The sequence below is a fragment of the Pogoniulus pusillus genome, chromosome 1 (assembly GCF_015220805.1).
Source record: "Pogoniulus pusillus isolate bPogPus1 chromosome 1, bPogPus1.pri, whole genome shotgun sequence".
Classification (NCBI taxonomy): domain Eukaryota; kingdom Metazoa; phylum Chordata; class Aves; order Piciformes; family Lybiidae; genus Pogoniulus; species Pogoniulus pusillus.
Window position 1 is genome coordinate 22677706 of NC_087264.1, and position 16948 is coordinate 22694653.

Below are 16948 nucleotides of genomic sequence, written 5' to 3' on the forward strand. Positions count from 1 at the left end.
AAAAGCAGAAGCAATCCATAACTGCTACAGAATGCCTGCACAGAAACCTCACTGCCTAAAAGATGAACTGGGTGTCAGAGTGGGAAATCTTGCCTCGCTCACTAAGATTTTCTTCTGCTCCAGCCTGAATTTGGGATCAGTCTCTTCTCCCAGGCAACCAGCAACAGAGCAAGGGAACAGACAAGGTGCCAGGGGAGGTCTAGTTCTTCACAGAGAGAGTGTTTGGCATTGGAATGGGCTGCCCAGGGAGGTGGTGGAATCCCCATCCCTGGAAGTGTTTAAGGATGGATGAGGCACTTAGTGCCATGGTCTAGTTGACTGGCTAGGGCTGGGGGATAGGTTAGAGTGGATGAGCTTGGAGATTTCCTCCAACCTGGCTGATTTTATGATATACAGAGTTGCTAGACCAGAAATCACTTACACCTATCCTGCTGCAGATTAGAGCTGGAGTTTTGTGTTAGAATGCTTTAACTTTTCCCTAGTGTGCCTTTTTTGGCTGTCTTTCTGCTGATCCAGTCTGTTCCTTTATCTTCAGTGTTCCACAGTACTTTTTTCACTTGCTTTCCCCTGAAGTTTAACTAAACATTTCACCTCTGTTGTTCTCTCCCTTTTCCATGGATGTTTTTGAAAGATCTGTGATGTCATTTCTAAATGGGAACAAGCCTTAAAAGAGTTGCATCCTGGGAAATATGAAGGTGGCACACGAATAGTGAAGCTGACCTACAAGAACAGGTACTGTGCTTTGCTGGTTGCCCATTCTGCTGCTGCTAACTGTTTCTAGGCTGCATGCATCTTCATAGATGTCCATCCGTTTACAGTACTGTTAGTGCCAGAACTATTTCAGCTTTTATGTGTGATACATGTGTAAAAGAGGGCATATGGACTAGAGGGAAAACCAAAACAGTTTGTTAGACACCAGAATGAACCCCCCTGGAGTGGCCAGTTCTGGAGCCCCTGTTTACAAGAGGGCTGTGGATGTGCTGGAAAGTGCCCAGAGAAGGGCCATAGGGATGATCAGAGGGCTGGAGCTGCTCTGCTGTGACAGAGACTGAGACAGTTGGGGCTGGAGAAGAGAAGGCTCCCAGGTGACCTTATTGCGACCTTTCAGCATCTTAAGTGGCCTACGGGAAAGCTGGAGAGGGACTTTTTAGGCTGTCAGGTAGTGATAGGACTGGGGGCAGTGGAATCAAGCTAGAAATGGGTGGATTCAGACTGGATATTGGGAAGAAGTTCTTTATCATGAGAGTGGTGAGAGCCTGGAAGGGGTTGCTCAGGGAGGTTGTGAAAGCCTCATCCCTGGAGATGTTTAAGGCCAGGCTGGATGAAGCTGTGGACAGCCTGCTCTAGGGTAGGGTGTCCCTGCCCATGGCAGTGGGGTTGGAACTAGATGATCCTTGTGGTCCCTTCCAACCCTGACTGATTCTATGATTCTATGAATGGACTGCCTGGGGAAGTGGTGGAGGTGTTTAAGGAAAGATTGGATGTGGCACTTAATAGCATGGTCTAGCCAATGTGGTGATGTTAGGTCATAGGCTGGACTGGGTGATCTCAGAGATCTCATTAATTCTGTGATTCTGCAATACACTTGAAATTGTTTAACAAGGAGATGTAGCACAGTGAGACATATTTGGAAAACATTAATTTGTCTGGGTTTTAAACCATAATTAAATAATGTGTGTTGGGTGAGAGGAAGAGAGACCTGTGGGAAAATCAACAGTGAAACAAACAAATGTGCTGAAACTTGCAATTAAGGGAAGAATCAATAAGATTAAAAAGATACAAGAGCAATGCTCTAAATTGCATGAGCCTGTGCCAGTTTGAGCCTAGCTGAGATATTTTTAGTGAGAGGAATTAGACTATGGGCTGTGAAAAGGAAGCAATGGTGATGTCTGCTGCACTCATAGGCTTGCTGAGATGTACAAAAGCAAGAACACAAACATAGATAACAGAGTTGCTCTTGGGCTCTGCTGCATGCACTTCTCCCTTCTCTCCCTAACCTGATGTCTGTGTGACTAATCTATCTGCTTCCTAACCCCCCTGGCCGATCCTCCAAACTCACCTTGAATGCAAGGCGAAGTCTGGGGTAAAGTAGGTAAAGGAAGAAGGTGGAAGGGTGGTTGGGAGCCCCTCCTGGGGACTCAGGTTTCTGGCAGGGCTGTTGTGTTTCTGTATTACTTTTACCTAGTCTATTTCTGTCTATAACTGTATAGATTATAACTATCTGCTTATATCTTGTGCTAAGCTGTGAATATAAAGCTTCATTCCTTAATTTCCAGCTCAGCTGAGTCTAGTCTGGGTGATTTTTCACAAGTGCAGGGGGGCAGGTAACTCCCAAACCATCACAGAACTGTAGAAGAGACATGTGGTAGGAGTGCCCAGACTTTACAAAGAAGAAATGTTAAAACTTAGATCATGACACATGGTGGTGAAGTGCAAGACAAAAATCTATACCAAAAACTGGAACAACTTCATAAGTGATAATACAGTCAGGAATTCTGAAGTAGAGTGAACAGAGAGCTGTGGAATGAAAATGAGGAACAGCTTTCTGCATGCAAATTTCCTTTGGTGGCAAAACAAAGGTGTAATGGTTTGGGAGTTACCTGCCCCCCCCCTTAGGAAATCACCCAGACTAGACTCAGCTGCTGGAAGTTAAGGAATGAAACTTTTTATTCACAGCTTAGTGCATTATACAAGCAGTTAGTTACAATCTATACAGCTATAGACAGAAATAGACAAGTTAAAAGTAATATAGAAACACAACAGCCCTCCCAGAAACCAGAGTCCCCAGGAGGGGCTCCCAACCAGCTTTCCCCCTTCTTTCCACTCCTCTACCTTATCCCAGAGTCTGCCTTACAAGCAAGGTGAATTTGGAGGATCAGCAAGGGAAGTTAGAAGCAGAAGGATGAGTTACACAGATCCAAGCAGAAGGGAAACACACACTCTGAGAGACAGAGACATACCCATTCTTACCTATGTTGGTGTTCTTGCTTTTGTATGTCTCAAGCCTATGAGTGAAGCAGACATCACCTTTGTTTCCTTTACACAGCCTATCATCTAATTTCTCCCATTAAAATATTCCAATTTGCCTCAACCTAGCACAAAAGGCCACTCCAAAACCAAAAGAGACAAAGTTCTGTATTGAAAGTAGGAATATTTTTGTTGACTGTGATGGTGAAACAAATTTCTGTCAACTTTCTCACTTGATCTGCCAGAGGTGGAAGCAAAAGTTATTGCTTTTGACCCAGAAGGCAGTATTCATTTCAGGAGTGCAAATTTTGCAGTGTTAGTTTGCTGGACTGGAAAGTGCTTTGACTGGACAGCAAGGATGTTTTGATAAGCCAAGGCTGGGCTGTACTAACAGCAAGGACTCTGATAAGACATGTGTAAGGTCAATATGGTCCTAATGGTGGTAGAGCAGACATAGTTCTGTATTCTGTGATAAGCAGAGAAGGCCATAGCTTAAATATCACCTATCTGTGCTTGATGGGGATGGATGGATGCCAACAACCTGTGATTAATAAGCCTTCACCACCCTGAAGAGGTTGGCTTACAGAATTCAGATGGCTTCCAGAACTTATTTTGAGCCTCTTTGCCCAAATCTTGTTCATAAGAGAAGCAATTTCAGTTTCCAAAGCTGTCTAGTAGCCTTGCAATATAAAAAGTACACTTTGGAGGGGGGGGGGGGAATATTTTTTCTGATCTCTATTAAAGCTGTCACCTCTGCTTTCAGTTCACAGTATCTTTTCAACTTCACAATCCTCTCTGCTCTTCAGGCTATACTTTCGGAGCCAGGCCAGAGGTGAGACAGACCGTGAGAGATTGCTACTGGCCTTCCAAGTCAGCAATGAAATTGCCAATGGAAGGTTTCCTGTTAATAAGGAATTAGCTCTGGAAATGGTGGCTCTGATGGCTCAGGTGAGTGTGGCTATGGGCAGAAATTCTCTCTTTTGGGAGACAGCAGCTGTACACGTCAATACCTTTGACTAATCAGCTGGTGTTTACATCAAAAGTGATTTCTCATCTATCTAAGTCTGAGCTATGCAGTGCTAAATACATTATATGAGCATACATATGTCATTAGGATACTTTTTGCTGTAGGGACATTTACTCTAGGAGTGCCTCTCCTTTCCTTCTGGGGAAAAACATTGGAAAAACCCAGGGAAGCTGGCTCATCCCCAGAAATGCTCCAATTAGTGCCTGAGCTAGAGGCATGGAAACGGTATGACTGCTTGAATTAGACTAAGGCAAAACTTTCCCTCTTGCACTGCCAATGCCTCTTACTCAGGAAAAGCACCTGGTAGGACCCTCCATTAGATGTCCAGGGTTGCATTTAGCTTTTTACTACATAAAACACACGGTCTGGGTTGTGAACATGATAAGTAGGAGAATAGTTTCTTACTGAGCTGAAGCTGATTGTCACATTTGTTAGGACAATGGAAACTGAGACAAGCGCTTAAGAAGAGGCTGAATGAGGCACTTATTGCCATGGTTTAGTTGATTAGGAAGGTTAGGTGATCCTAGAGGTCTTTTCCAACCTGGTTAATTCTGTGATTCTGTGAAGAAACTGTGAACGTGGTCCAAGCTGTTTTCAAACACACTGTTGTTTTAACTGGCCAATAGAAAAGAAACTCCAAAAGCTTGGCAGTTAAGCAGAAGTATCTCCTTAAAACAAGCAGCTGGCCAAGATATTGTTTCATTTTCTTAGACCATTTACTATGGCAAATCCTACAGACAAAACTCTGCAGCCCAATGGTGTCTTTCTGCATGACTTAAACCCACAGTAATTATCAGTGCACAAAGTCCTACTGCACTAAAAACCAGCATAGTTCAGCCATGAGCCAGCAATGTACCTCTGTGGCCAAGAGTGCCAATGGTATCCCGGGATGTAGTAGAGAGGGCATGGTTATTAGGTGGAGAGAGGATATCCTCCTGCCCTACTCTGCCATGATGAAGCCTTGTCTGGGCTACTGTGTCCAGTTCTGAGGCACTCAGTTCAAGAAGGACCTCAGGGAACTGTTTGAAAGAGTCCAGCACAGAGCCACAAAGATAATTAAGGGAGGGAAACATCTCCTTGAGTGACCTGTTCTAGTGGGAGGTGTCTCTGCCTGTGGCGGGGGGTTGGAACTGGATGAGCTTTGAAGTCACTTCCAACCTAAACCATTCTATGATTCTATGTCCAGTGACAGGACAAGGGGCAATGGGTGCAAGCTGAAGCCTAAGAGGTTCTGTGTGAACATAAGGAAAAACTTTTTCACTGTGAGGGTGACAAAACACTGAAACAGGCTGCCCAGAGAGGTTGTGGAGTCTCCTTCTCTGGAGACATTCAAGACCTTCCTGGGTCCTACTCTGTGACCTACTCTAGGTGATCCTGCTCTGGCAGAGGGGTTGGTCTGGATGATCTCTCGAGGTCCCTTCCAACCCCTAACATTTTGCAGTTCTATTGTACTGTGAAGTATTATGTTGCCTTAGGTGGAATATGGGGATTTGGATCGACCAGGATCTTCAAGTCCTGGGGGAACTTCACCATCAAAAATGCAGCACCTTCTCCAGCAGGTCTTAGATAAATTCTACCCGAAACGTTACAAGCAAAACATTACTCCTGAACAGCTCAGGTAAACTCTTGGTTCTTCTATACTTTGTACTGAAAACAAACCTTATTTGCAAAATTCTGTCTTTATGGTGCAAGAAGTTTCAAGGAACCCTGTCAAAATTTGATGTAGGAACTTAAAACACAAGCATCAGGAAAATGTTCCTTTAAAAAGAAAATAGAAGCTGAGGAGTGTAAAAAGAGCCAAGTCACCAACTAATTCTTCTCTTGACAAGAAGTTTAAGCTTTTTACTTCCAAATTAGGTATCTCAGTTCCAACAATCTCTAACCTAAGTCCAAGATGAATTTTGTTTCTGAGTTTTTGTTTTACTCTTCCCCCTCCAGTGTCAATTGAATGCAGATGCCTAACATTTGCAGTGAGCCATAAAGCCAGCACATAATGGGCTGCTTCAGGCCATGTGGTAATTCTGGTAGGACATTTTTTGGCAGAGCTTTTTGAGGTTCTGGCTTGGAAATTCTCACACAATGCAAAGATCTGATGTACTCAAGTACAGGATTCAGATGCTGCCATTGATCTCAGCTCTGACTCTTTTAAAGAGAACCATCATCTTCCAGACCCAAAACTACTTAGAACAAACACAATTACCTCTCTTTGGAAGCAGATTCCATCTGCACATAGCAAGGTAGCTGCCAAACCACCAACAGTGAGTTAATATATATAGCCACACCATACAGAGCATACTACTAAGCTGAGATGAAGGTGAGAGTGGAATTGAATATGAAGACAAGCTGGGAAAGATTTCACAGGAACAGCTGTCTCAGTGTTTGTAGTTACAGTTGTTTAATCTATACAGCAGTGAGGAACTCACCTATGGCTGAGATTCCTGGGCATTTGTGCTAAAATAATTGTGGAAGAATGATTTGTTCTTCAGAGAGAGTGACTGCCATTGGAATGGGCTGCCCAGGGAGGTGGTGGAGTTACGTCCCTGGAGGTGTTCAAGCAAAGACTGGATGGGGCACTTAGTGCCATGGTCTGGTGCTGGAGTGGGTGCAGAGAAGGGTGATGAGGTTGGGGAAAGGTCTGGCAAACATGACCTATGAGGAGTGGCTGAGGGAGCTGGGCTTGTTTAGTCTGGAGAAGAGGAGGCTGAGAAGGGACCTTATTGCCCTCTACAACTACCTAAGAGGAGGTTGTAGTGAGGCTGGAGCTGGTCTCTTCTCCTCAGTTACTAATGATAGGACAAGAGGAAATGGCCTCAAGTTGCATCAGGGCAGGTTTAGGTTGGCTGTTGGAGGAAGTTCTTTCCTGAGCAGGTGGTCAGGCACTGGAGCAGGCTGCCCAGGGAGGTGGTGGAGTCACCATCCCTGGAGGTGTTTAAAAGGAGAGTGGATGTGGTGCTTGAGGCTGTGGCCTGGTGCTGAAGGCTGCTGGGATGAAGGTTGGACTGGCTGATGCTGGTGCTCCTTTCCAACCATAGTGATTCCTAGTGATTAGTTGACTGTCTGGGGCTGGGTGCTAGGTTGGACTGGATGAGCTTGGAGGTCTCTCCCAACCTGGTTGATTCTGTGATTCTGTGGTGGTGGAGTAGGGAAAATGCTAAAATAAGCTCAAGTTGTACAACCCTCATAGCTGACAGCACTAACAAACCCTCTCTGCTGCAGTCTGTAGAACAGCCTTTTTGGAATAAGAGGTCCATCCATTACATGTTACAAGTTTACTCACCTTGGAAGACATTGGTAAATGATGCTGTCTTGTATCTTCCATTCTGAAAGGCAACTGGCTGACAGGCTGGCAGTGAAGTGGATGGTACTGCAGGGATGCTCTCCACCGGAATGCATTCGCATTTATTTGACGGTGGCCCGGAAATGGCCTCTCTTTGGAACCAAATTATTTGCTGCTAAGGTAACTGGAGCACCTGTTTCTTTTTTCTTTTTTCTCCTGAAAGCACACTCTCTGAACAGAGATAAAACTATGGTCTCTGGTAACCTGGGTAGAAAATGCTTCTGCTTCAGAAAGGTTAACACATTGACAATGCTTTGTTCTGAACAGCTGTGTTGGATGCCACATACCTTTTAAAAAAGGCTCAGGGGTGACCTCATTGCTGTCTACAACTACCTGAAGGGAGGCTGTAGCCAGGTGGGGTTGGTCTCTTCAGCCAGGCAAGCAGCAACAGAACAAGGGGACACAATCTCAAGTTGTGCAGGGGGAGGTCTAGGCTGGATGTTAGGAGGAAGTTGTTGTCAGAGAGAGTGATTAGCATTGGAATGGGCTGCCCAGGGAGGTGGTGGAGTTGCTGTCCCTGGAGGTGTTCAAGCAAAGGTGCTCAATGCCGTGGTCTAGTTGATTGGCTAGGGCTAGGTGATAGGTTGGACTGGATGAGCTTGGAGGTCTCTTCCAACCTGGTTGATTCTGTGATCTATGATTCAAAAGAATGCTCCAAACACTAGAGGTAGCTGGTGTTCAGTATTGAAGGTTCCTTGGCTGCATCAGTTGCTCATCATAGAGGGTACTACACCTCCTTACAAACCCTGCCAAGATTCCGTCAGGCTGGAATTTCCCTGACCTCCAAGGCTGTAACCATACTTTGAAAAATACTGTTTACATGCCAGCAGGGACATGGAAAGGCAGAGTCCCCTGGAAATCACACCTGGCAGCTGATGCTAGCTAAAAGGAGAATGGGTATTTCAGCCCCAGTCTCTGCTTGACAAAGAACTGGCTGCTTTCCTTGCCACGAGGGAGGAGCAAGCAGAGCTTAGTCCTGTTGCAGAAACAAAAACTAAAGCACATAGTGGGTAAGCTGCCAGGCTGCTGGCATTAGGGGGAAAGCAAACAACAGCTGGAGGGAATGCCTCTCCCAGTAGCTTGTACCATCCTTTAGCCCATCCCAAGCTAGACCTCCACAGCTATTATCTTTGCCCAGAGTAACATTTTAGCATTGTCTGAGAAATCTTGACAGCATTAACTATCTTCAACCCAGCTGAAACATCCTTTCTTGAAAGCTTGAGAAGTCTTGCTCTTGGTTATTCATCTCCTGCTTTGAAGACAAAGCTGTTATAGCTATGGAATAAAGTCTCAGGATAAAAGGGACCTCCTGAGTTGATAGACAAGAAGTTTTTGATGAGACAATTATTGCCATTGTGAGAAGTGAAGGCAGAAGAGGTTACTGATATTTGAGGTTATTGATACTGAAGAGGCAGAATACAGAGTAGCTCCGAAGAATGTTGATGTTTCCAATTCACATGTTCTGTAACTTTTAAACAGTTAAATTGTGTGCTGATTTGAAACTAGCTAGAAAGTTTTGGTGAGAAGAACTAGATGCTGATGGCTACTTCACTTATAGGCTTGCTAAGAGGTATTAGAACAAGAATCCAACCATAGATAAGGCACTGCTTCTTCTGCCTGGCAGCTCTGAGCTGCACTTCTCTCTAGCCTCTCTGCCATTTCTCTGATTAATCCACTTTGCTTCCTAACCCCCTGGCTGAACCCCCATTCTTCCTTGGGACTGGGGTAAGGTTGAGAGGGGTGGGAGAAGGTGGAAGGGTAGTTGGGAGCCCCTCCTGGGGACTCAGGTTTCTGGGAAGGCTGTTGTGTTTCTGTATTACCTTTTACCTTGTGTATTTCTGTACATAACTGTATATACTCTAAATATCTGCTTATATATTGTGCTAGCTGTAAATACAAAGCTTCATTCAAATTTCCAGAGCTGGCTGAGTCTAGTCTGGGTGATTTCCAGAGTGTGGGGGAGCAGGGAACACCCAAACCATCACAAACAGCAACGCTTATGGCAGTAGCAATTGTAATAACAGATTCCTGTCACTAGCTACAGTAACATATCACTTGTCTTTAACAGAAAATTGATATACATTGCTCAAAATCCGTAAGGAAGGTGGTACAGGGTGCATTGGTATTACAGAAACCAACAGGTTTCACTGCCTATCTGGCTGATGGGAATAGCATCAAGAACCAGGGTATAGCAGAACTGCCATTTTTGTTGCTCCAGTTTTAACCACACTGATGGAATTGAATTTATCATTGCATCTCCTGTGTCACTTGTCCCAAATTTCTGTGTAAGTCTGAAAACATTACTCCAGATTTTAAGAAAAATCCTCTTAAAAGTCAAACTGGATCAGACCAGTCAGCCTACAGGATTCTTTCTCACCTTCACTTTATCCTTAAACCTTAAGATTTATGTCAGGGATCTTTATATGGTGGCCAAGAGATATCTAAAGTAATCATTTCCCCTCTTTCTAGCCTGTTTTACCTTCCTTGTTGGAAGACTATCCAGTCTGGATAGCTGTGAATGAAGATGGTATCAGCATACTGGATTACAACACTATGGTACGGTGAGGAACGCTGTGAAGCAAAATAACTTACCTCCCACAGGAAGACTTTCCTCTGAACCCACTAAAAGTTTGTCTTTAACTTGAAGAGGATCCAGAAGTTAATCTGTAGAAGTCAGAGATGAGGGAAGTCCATGCAATGTCTGAATGTTACATAAGCAAAGGAAAATTACAGCTGACTGCTTCTCTGACAGGCAGCGAACATGTTGTAGATCTTGCAAAGTCTCAGTGATGAGTGCTTTGCTATCTCCATCTGGATATAACAAAGCTTAGCCTGTTGCTTGGAAGCAATGAGGCATGAAGCAAGCTAGGAGGAAAGCAGAAATGCAGTTCTGCCTTGGGCTGGCTCTGCTAGCTGGTACCTATGGAGCCAGTTACCTGTGCTGCCTGTTGCTGCTGGAGATCATGGTGTTCTTGCAGTACATAACAAATACGCTAGTATAAGGTGGACATTCTTTCCTTTACAGAACTATGACTTTTCAAACTCTCTGTTGTCTGCAGCACTTGAAGGTCTCTTATCCATACTCCTCTGTGCTGACCTTTGGAGGTTGTCGAGATGACTTCATGATTGTAGTTGGTCAAATGAAAGAAAGGAGCTCTGGGAAAAAGAGCACTGAAAAACTCCTTTTCACAATGGCAGTTCCAAAGGTAATTACAAAACAAGCAGTGAGTTTCTTTCCAGCTGGCAGCATCACAGCTGAGCATTTTGTGTAAGCCCTGGGGACTGCTACTTGTGGCTGCTGCACTACCTATATATATTCAATAAATCCTTGCAAGCTGAAACCATTCAGCAAGAAACTGATTCTATCTCACTCTTAAATTAGGACAGAGCTTCATTTCTGAACAGAACAATGCCATGTGAGAAAGCCATTTTCTGAAGTTATGCAGTCAACAGCATGGCCAGCAGGGCAAGGGAGGGGATTCTGACCCTTGGCTCTGCTCTCCTCAGACCCCACCTGCAGTCCTGGAGCCCCAAACACAAGAAGGACATAGAACTGTTGGAGCAAGTCCAGAGGAGGCCACCAAAATGCTCAGAGGGCTGCAGCAGTTCTGCTCTGAGCACAGGCTGAGAGAGTTGGGGCTGTGCAGCCTGGAGAAGAGAAGGCTTTGGGGAGACCTTGGAGTGGCCTTGCAGTTTCTGAAGGAGGCTACAGGAGGGCGGTGGAGAGACTATTGACAAGGTCTTGTAATGACAGGATGAGGAGGAATGGGTTTAAAGTGGCAGAGGGGAGACTGAAAGTGGATGTTAGGAAGAAGTTCTTTCCAGTGAGGGTGATGAGACACTGGCACAGGTTGCCCAGGGAGGTCGTGGAGCACAGAAGCACAGAATGTGATCTGTGCTTCTGTGCTCCACGACCTCCCTGGAGGTATCCAAGACCAGGATGGATGAGGCCTCGAGTGACCTGTTCTAGTGGGAGGTGTCCTGGCCTATGGCAGGGGGTTGGAACTGGCTGGCATTTGAGGTCCCTTCCAACCTAAACCATTCTATGACAAGAGGTTCTAAAAATCAAAGGGCACTCTTACCTCTAACTGCCTTAAAGTTAATATTTTTTTTTCCCTAGATCGTTGAAGCAACACTTCTCATCGCCAGCTACATTAACTGCCGCTCAGCACCTTCACTCCTCTCTTCTACACAGCCCTGCCGAAGCAAGACGCCAGCTAACAAGCTCTGGGAGACTGAAAGTCGGTGCTTTTTCCCTTCCATGCCCCGAAGCACAAAGGGGCCCACCCTGCTGTGAGAGCTCATTCCAAATTGCATAGGGCATTTGGGGTGGTTTTGGTTTGGGTTTTTGTTGTTTCAGGGTTTTTTGACTGCTCTGTATGGAATTGCAGACTGCTATGATTTTGCTGGCTCACACCTTTAGTGCAGCCTTTGGCTCTTCCCCAGTGATAGACAAAAGTTCTCTAAGGAGGGTTGAGGCAGTATCCTTTAAAAAAAAATACTGATTTGGGGGACTGTGCAGCAGTTTCTTTTCCGTGGCACACTCCAGCCAAATTACTGTGCCTCAGGTCATTTACCAGCACAGTGCTCCAGCCAGATTACATCTGCTTTCTTTCCTTCCCACCTCCTGATCTCACTCCTTTACTTACAAACATCCACCTTTTCCTTGGCCCCTCCTGTTTTCAGCTTTACACCTGCCTTTAAGTCACTGCACATCCTCTGTCTGAAATCTCAGTCCAGCTCTTAACATTTCTGGTGACCTCTATTCCATGCCAGAGCCCCTTTTAGTTATTATTTCCAGTGGCCTTCTGTTCACAACACTCCCCAACTGGCTAACTTTCTACTCGAATTAGGCTGCAGCCTCTGCGGGGCAGATTGAAGTGGCATACAGGCTTGAGTCTGACTGCAGGGAGCTGAGCACACAGTTTTGTAAAGGGAACACAAGTGGTAATGGATGCTGCTGTGTGGCACGACCCCTGAGCAAGGATGCATGCTCTCAAAGACTGCCTGTCTTAGGAGCTGCACAGCACAGAATCACAGGATGTTACGTGTTGGGAGGAATCTCCATAGATCATTGAGTCCAACCCTGCTGCCACAGCAGGTCACACAGGAACACGTCCAGAGAGGGCTGGAAAGGCTCCAGAGAAGGAGACTCCACAACCTCTGTGGGCAGCCTGTGCCAGGGTTGTGGGACCCTTACAGTCAAGAAGTTCTTCTTCGTGTTGAGGTGGAGCTTCCTGTACTGCAGTTTCCACCCATTGCCTCTTGTTCTATCGCAGGGTGGAGGTGAGCAGAGGCTGTCCCTTCCTTCCTGACCCCCAGCCCTCACATGCAGTCACCTATCCACCTCCTGATCCCACAGGGCAGGGGCTCTGTCAGCACACCACGACTCCATCTCTTGCTTGGCTGAAGGTCACCAGGGCAGCAGAGCCAGCATTACCAGCATGGGCTGGACCAGGATCACGAGAGAGGCCTGAACACTGAGGGTCCTCTTCACCCCTGGCACCTTCTCAGCCTGCTGCTGGTTCCTCAGCACTCGCTCCACCATGTCCTGCAGATTGCACAACACTTTGAAGGCCTCATGTTGGGATCCAAAGCGCCCAACACATGTTTTGCTCCACTGCACTATAAGCTAGATACACTCTGGTAGCAGCCTGATACAAAAATTACCATGACATGTCCCAGAACAACTATTAAGATAGTCTTTTTGCTGAGACTGTAATAGTTTTTAATGCAACTGCTTAACACAACCAAGAGAACAATTTAATCTTCCCTAGAGCTATAACGACTCCTCCCTGAAACCAGTGCAAAAAGGGAAAGACAAACTTTTCCAAGTCCTTGCTACAGCTGTGAAAGAAAGAAGACACTGTTGAGAAGGAGGAGGAACTAAACTGGTAAGAATAACTCTGATGCAAGTCAGAGGTAATTTCAGACCTAAGACAGGGAGTAGAGAGTAGGAGTTCAGTGATAGTCAGGAATGTTTTCAACTGAAAATGAAGGTGGAAACCTAGTGTGTTTGCATGTCGAGGGCCAGAGCAACTGGGACTGGAACAGGGTCAGATGGTGCCCGAGCTCCTACAGGGCTGATGCCTTTCAGGAGCTGACACTGTTCTGCACAACAGATAACATCAGATCTCTGCAGACTGCAAGGCTGAATGTGCCATGTGCTCCACTGTCAGAAAAGCACTTTCAAAGCCTTTCTGTTCATCATTGTTGTAGATAGTTTGGGATGTGTTTGAAACTGCACATAACCTCAGACAAAGGATGACAAGGCAAGCAAACATTACTTCTGTCCTTCAGCAACTGGAAGAGGTCTCCCCAAACCAGGTCTGCCACTCTTGACTTGAGAGGAGCTGCTCCTTTCAGACTCCTGCTTCCTTCATGCTGCCACAGCAAGGAGGAAGTAGTCAGCAAATTTGTACTGAAGTATTGTTTTTATGACACTTCTAGAGGGTGTTGGGTGTTTGGGCATTTTTGGGTTTGTTCATTTGTTTTAAATCTGTCTCAAAGGGACTTCCTTATGACTGAGAAGGTTAATGGATTTTAAATGAAAGAAAGAAAGGTTCTTCTTGAACCATCTAAATCTACCTTAATAAGCATTCTTAAAAATAATAACAATTTAAAAAAGCTAAGGAAAAATAACTACACTTTCAAAAGCACTACCTGCAACAAGGAAGAATAACTACACTTTCAAAAGCACTACCTGCAACAAGGAAGAAAAACTACACTTTCAAAAGCGCTACCTGCAACTTCATAATAATTATGCCTCACTTGAACTTATCAGCTTCCCAAATGAAAGCCTGTCAGCTTCCCCAGTGAAAGCCTGTCGTGGTCTGAGGGGTTCCAGGTTATCCCAGATAGTGGCTTTCTCTAGCAGGCCCTTTTTACTTTGTTTTACTTTATGACAAAGCCCTGAGAATCCAACCCACCCTTGGCAATAGCAAACCAAAGCTATTTGCAAATGACCAAACCAACCATGCCAGTGTTTTCACTTCCTAGTACCTGCCCCCAGCCTTGAAACATTGAAAGACCGCACACGGTGGAGCCAATGATACTCAGAAGTTCTTGTTTCAAGGATGCAAGGCCACAATTAAAAGAAAGGAGAGTAGGACAGATGAAGATGGGTCTAAACAGTCCCTTATCAGCATCTTGGTAACAAAACCCCCAGCAAACCACCCCGAGGTGAGTTGTGGAAACAATACAGTAGACATGAGACAGGAAGTGACAGAGCCCAAATTTGCAGGTACTGTAATGTAGCCACTTCTTATCAATTTGAGAACCATCCCTTGAAGTTACAAAAAAAAGGGTAGAAGCTTTCTGAGCCCAAAAAAAACCCCACAACAACCCCAAAACATTTTGAGAAGGTATTTAACTCTTCTTTTTCCTTAGAGTCTTCTTACTGACTATATATGCTGATAATGTGGTCTGTAGTATTTCCTCTCTCTCCCTCTCTCTCACACACACACACAGAGTGATCACAGCTCCTTCAGTTCAAATACAGAGAACATTATTCCTCCTCACTCAATCACTTGTGCCTAACAATTCCTTCTGTACCTGAAGGGCTGTTTGGCAGTCTCCTTGTATTCCACCAGGAACAAAGCTGCTTCTGAACAGGCCAACCTGTTACTTGTGCTGGGGATGCTAGAGGCATAAGCTTCCAGTTCAGAAGCTGTACTTAGCTTCCAGTGCTAACACTCGTGTCCTTCTCAGAAGGCAAGCAGAAGTGTTGAACAAGCAAGAGCTGTCCTGAAGCTCATTATCTGCTGACAGAACTGCACTTTAAAGTGAGAGGCATGGCGTATAGAACTTTTTTCTTCCTGTTTCTTAGAAATATTCACAAATACTTGGCTATTTCAGGGACCACTCCACTCTGTTGGATGCACATATACCTCCTATTTATAGCTCACCTAACTTTAGCCCTGTGTAGATAACCTGTTTTGTATGATTCTTTGATGGAGAAACCAGTTTGGGGTTTTAATCAGTGCTTCTGGCAACGATTGCTGCTGCAGCATAGAATAAGATGACAAAAGCCTTTGCTTATGTAAAAGGCTGTCTGGGAGATGCTGTGAGCTTTCTGTTTGTTCTTGATCAAATGCAGTTATCATGAATTAAACTGTATTGTTCTCAGAATTAAAGGAACTATTTTGAAAGCCAAAGTAGTATCAATGTAAATAAAAATGGACAGAAGCTGTGGTTGCTATCCAGGCACATACTTGTTGCAAGCCTGCCCTAATCTTGTTTCTCTCTGCTGGTCTCTCAGCTGTAGCATGTGACTGAAGTGCTACATGGGCACAGGATGTTCACCCCTTCAGAAGGTGGCTAAAACAATCTCCCAGACTTCCTCCTGTGACATAGCTGCTTGGTCATTTGTTCAGTGCACAGGCTCAGGACTTCGTGGGATTTCTGCAGTACAGTCAATGTACCCAGTATGCTCTTAGGCTTGAGACTCCAGTCTGTCAAGGCATAGTTATCTGCTGACATGTTCTCCCCACAGCTCAGCAAATCTACCTGCTGCCTTCTCAAGGACCTTGACCTTGACCTGAGGAAATACAGCCTGGCCAAACTATGGCCCAAGCCATATGCAACTCAAGTGTACCACACGGTCCTTAGTCAAGGGACCCCAACTGTAGTCATTTACACAGTCATGCTCCAGGGCCTGCTGCTAACAGCCTCTTTCTGCCCCTGCCCCAACACCTGATTCCAACCACAGAATCAACCAGGTTGGAAAAAGACCTGTAAGATCATAGAGTCCAACCTATCACTTAACCCTTCTAATTAACTAAACCATGGCACTAAGTGCCTCATCCAGCCTCCTCTTAAACACTTTGCATCAGGATGCAGATTCACTAACCTCTGATAGACCTACCACGTTACATTAAGGAGGCACTGGAATTAACAATCAGTCCAACCCCAACATATAAAGTATTTGTGAGAAGTAAACCCATCAATAAATGAAGTAACCTAGGCAATGTTACCCCAAAAGCCAGTGGCAAATCCCCAAGCTACCTGCCTTTTACTTGGACAAGCAGAATACCTCCTGTGACAGGAGCTCACCTGGGTCCTTCAAACTTCACAGCACCATGAAAAGAAGTAAATCACCTTACCTCTAATGCACGGCACAATGCCACATGTTTTAATCACAGCTCATGAAGACACAGTAGAGCACTGCATTCAAAAGCAATGCTCAGTGCTTTTGGATGCAAAAAAAGCAAAGCAAAAGCCAAGACACATTCACAGAAGAGAAGAGATGTTAAGATACTTTTTGTTAAACAAATTTGTTAAACAAATGACAATGGTCTAACTATTTCCAGCTGCAGTTTGGAGCAATATACCATTAGTCTGGTTGACTGGATAGGGCTGGGTGCTAGGTTGGACCGGATGATCTTGGAGGTCTCTTCCAACCTCGTTGGTTCTGTGATTCAATTCTATGAATCATGACCCCTAGGCTCCTGCCAACTTGGTGGCTTAGCTCTTGTGTTGACATTTCACTTTTCTCAGTTAAATGACTAAGGAGTCACAGGAAAAAAAAAACAGAAAAAAATACCAATTAAAGGTTACAGCAACTTTGAGCTCATCAGCAAAAAAGCATCTCCCCCCCTTCAGTTACTCCCAAGAGC

General features: G+C 45.0%; 1 protein-coding gene across 1 annotated transcript in view; it reads left to right on the plus strand.

Annotated features, from left to right (window-relative positions):
* The window catches only part of PLEKHH1 (pleckstrin homology, MyTH4 and FERM domain containing H1), a 76372-nt gene extending 63370 nt beyond the window's left edge, over window positions 1-13002 (plus strand). Inside the window, exons 23-29 of the mRNA XM_064143934.1 lie at window positions 632-732; window positions 3774-3915; window positions 5470-5612; window positions 7322-7451; window positions 9801-9887; window positions 10391-10537; window positions 11452-13002. Of these exons, the coding sequence (XP_064000004.1) occupies window positions 632-732; window positions 3774-3915; window positions 5470-5612; window positions 7322-7451; window positions 9801-9887; window positions 10391-10537; window positions 11452-11628 (927 nt within the window). The 3' untranslated portion in view covers window positions 11629-13002. The remainder of the gene's footprint in view (window positions 1-631; window positions 733-3773; window positions 3916-5469; window positions 5613-7321; window positions 7452-9800; window positions 9888-10390; window positions 10538-11451) is intronic.
* Window positions 13003-16948: the final 3946 nt, after the last annotated feature.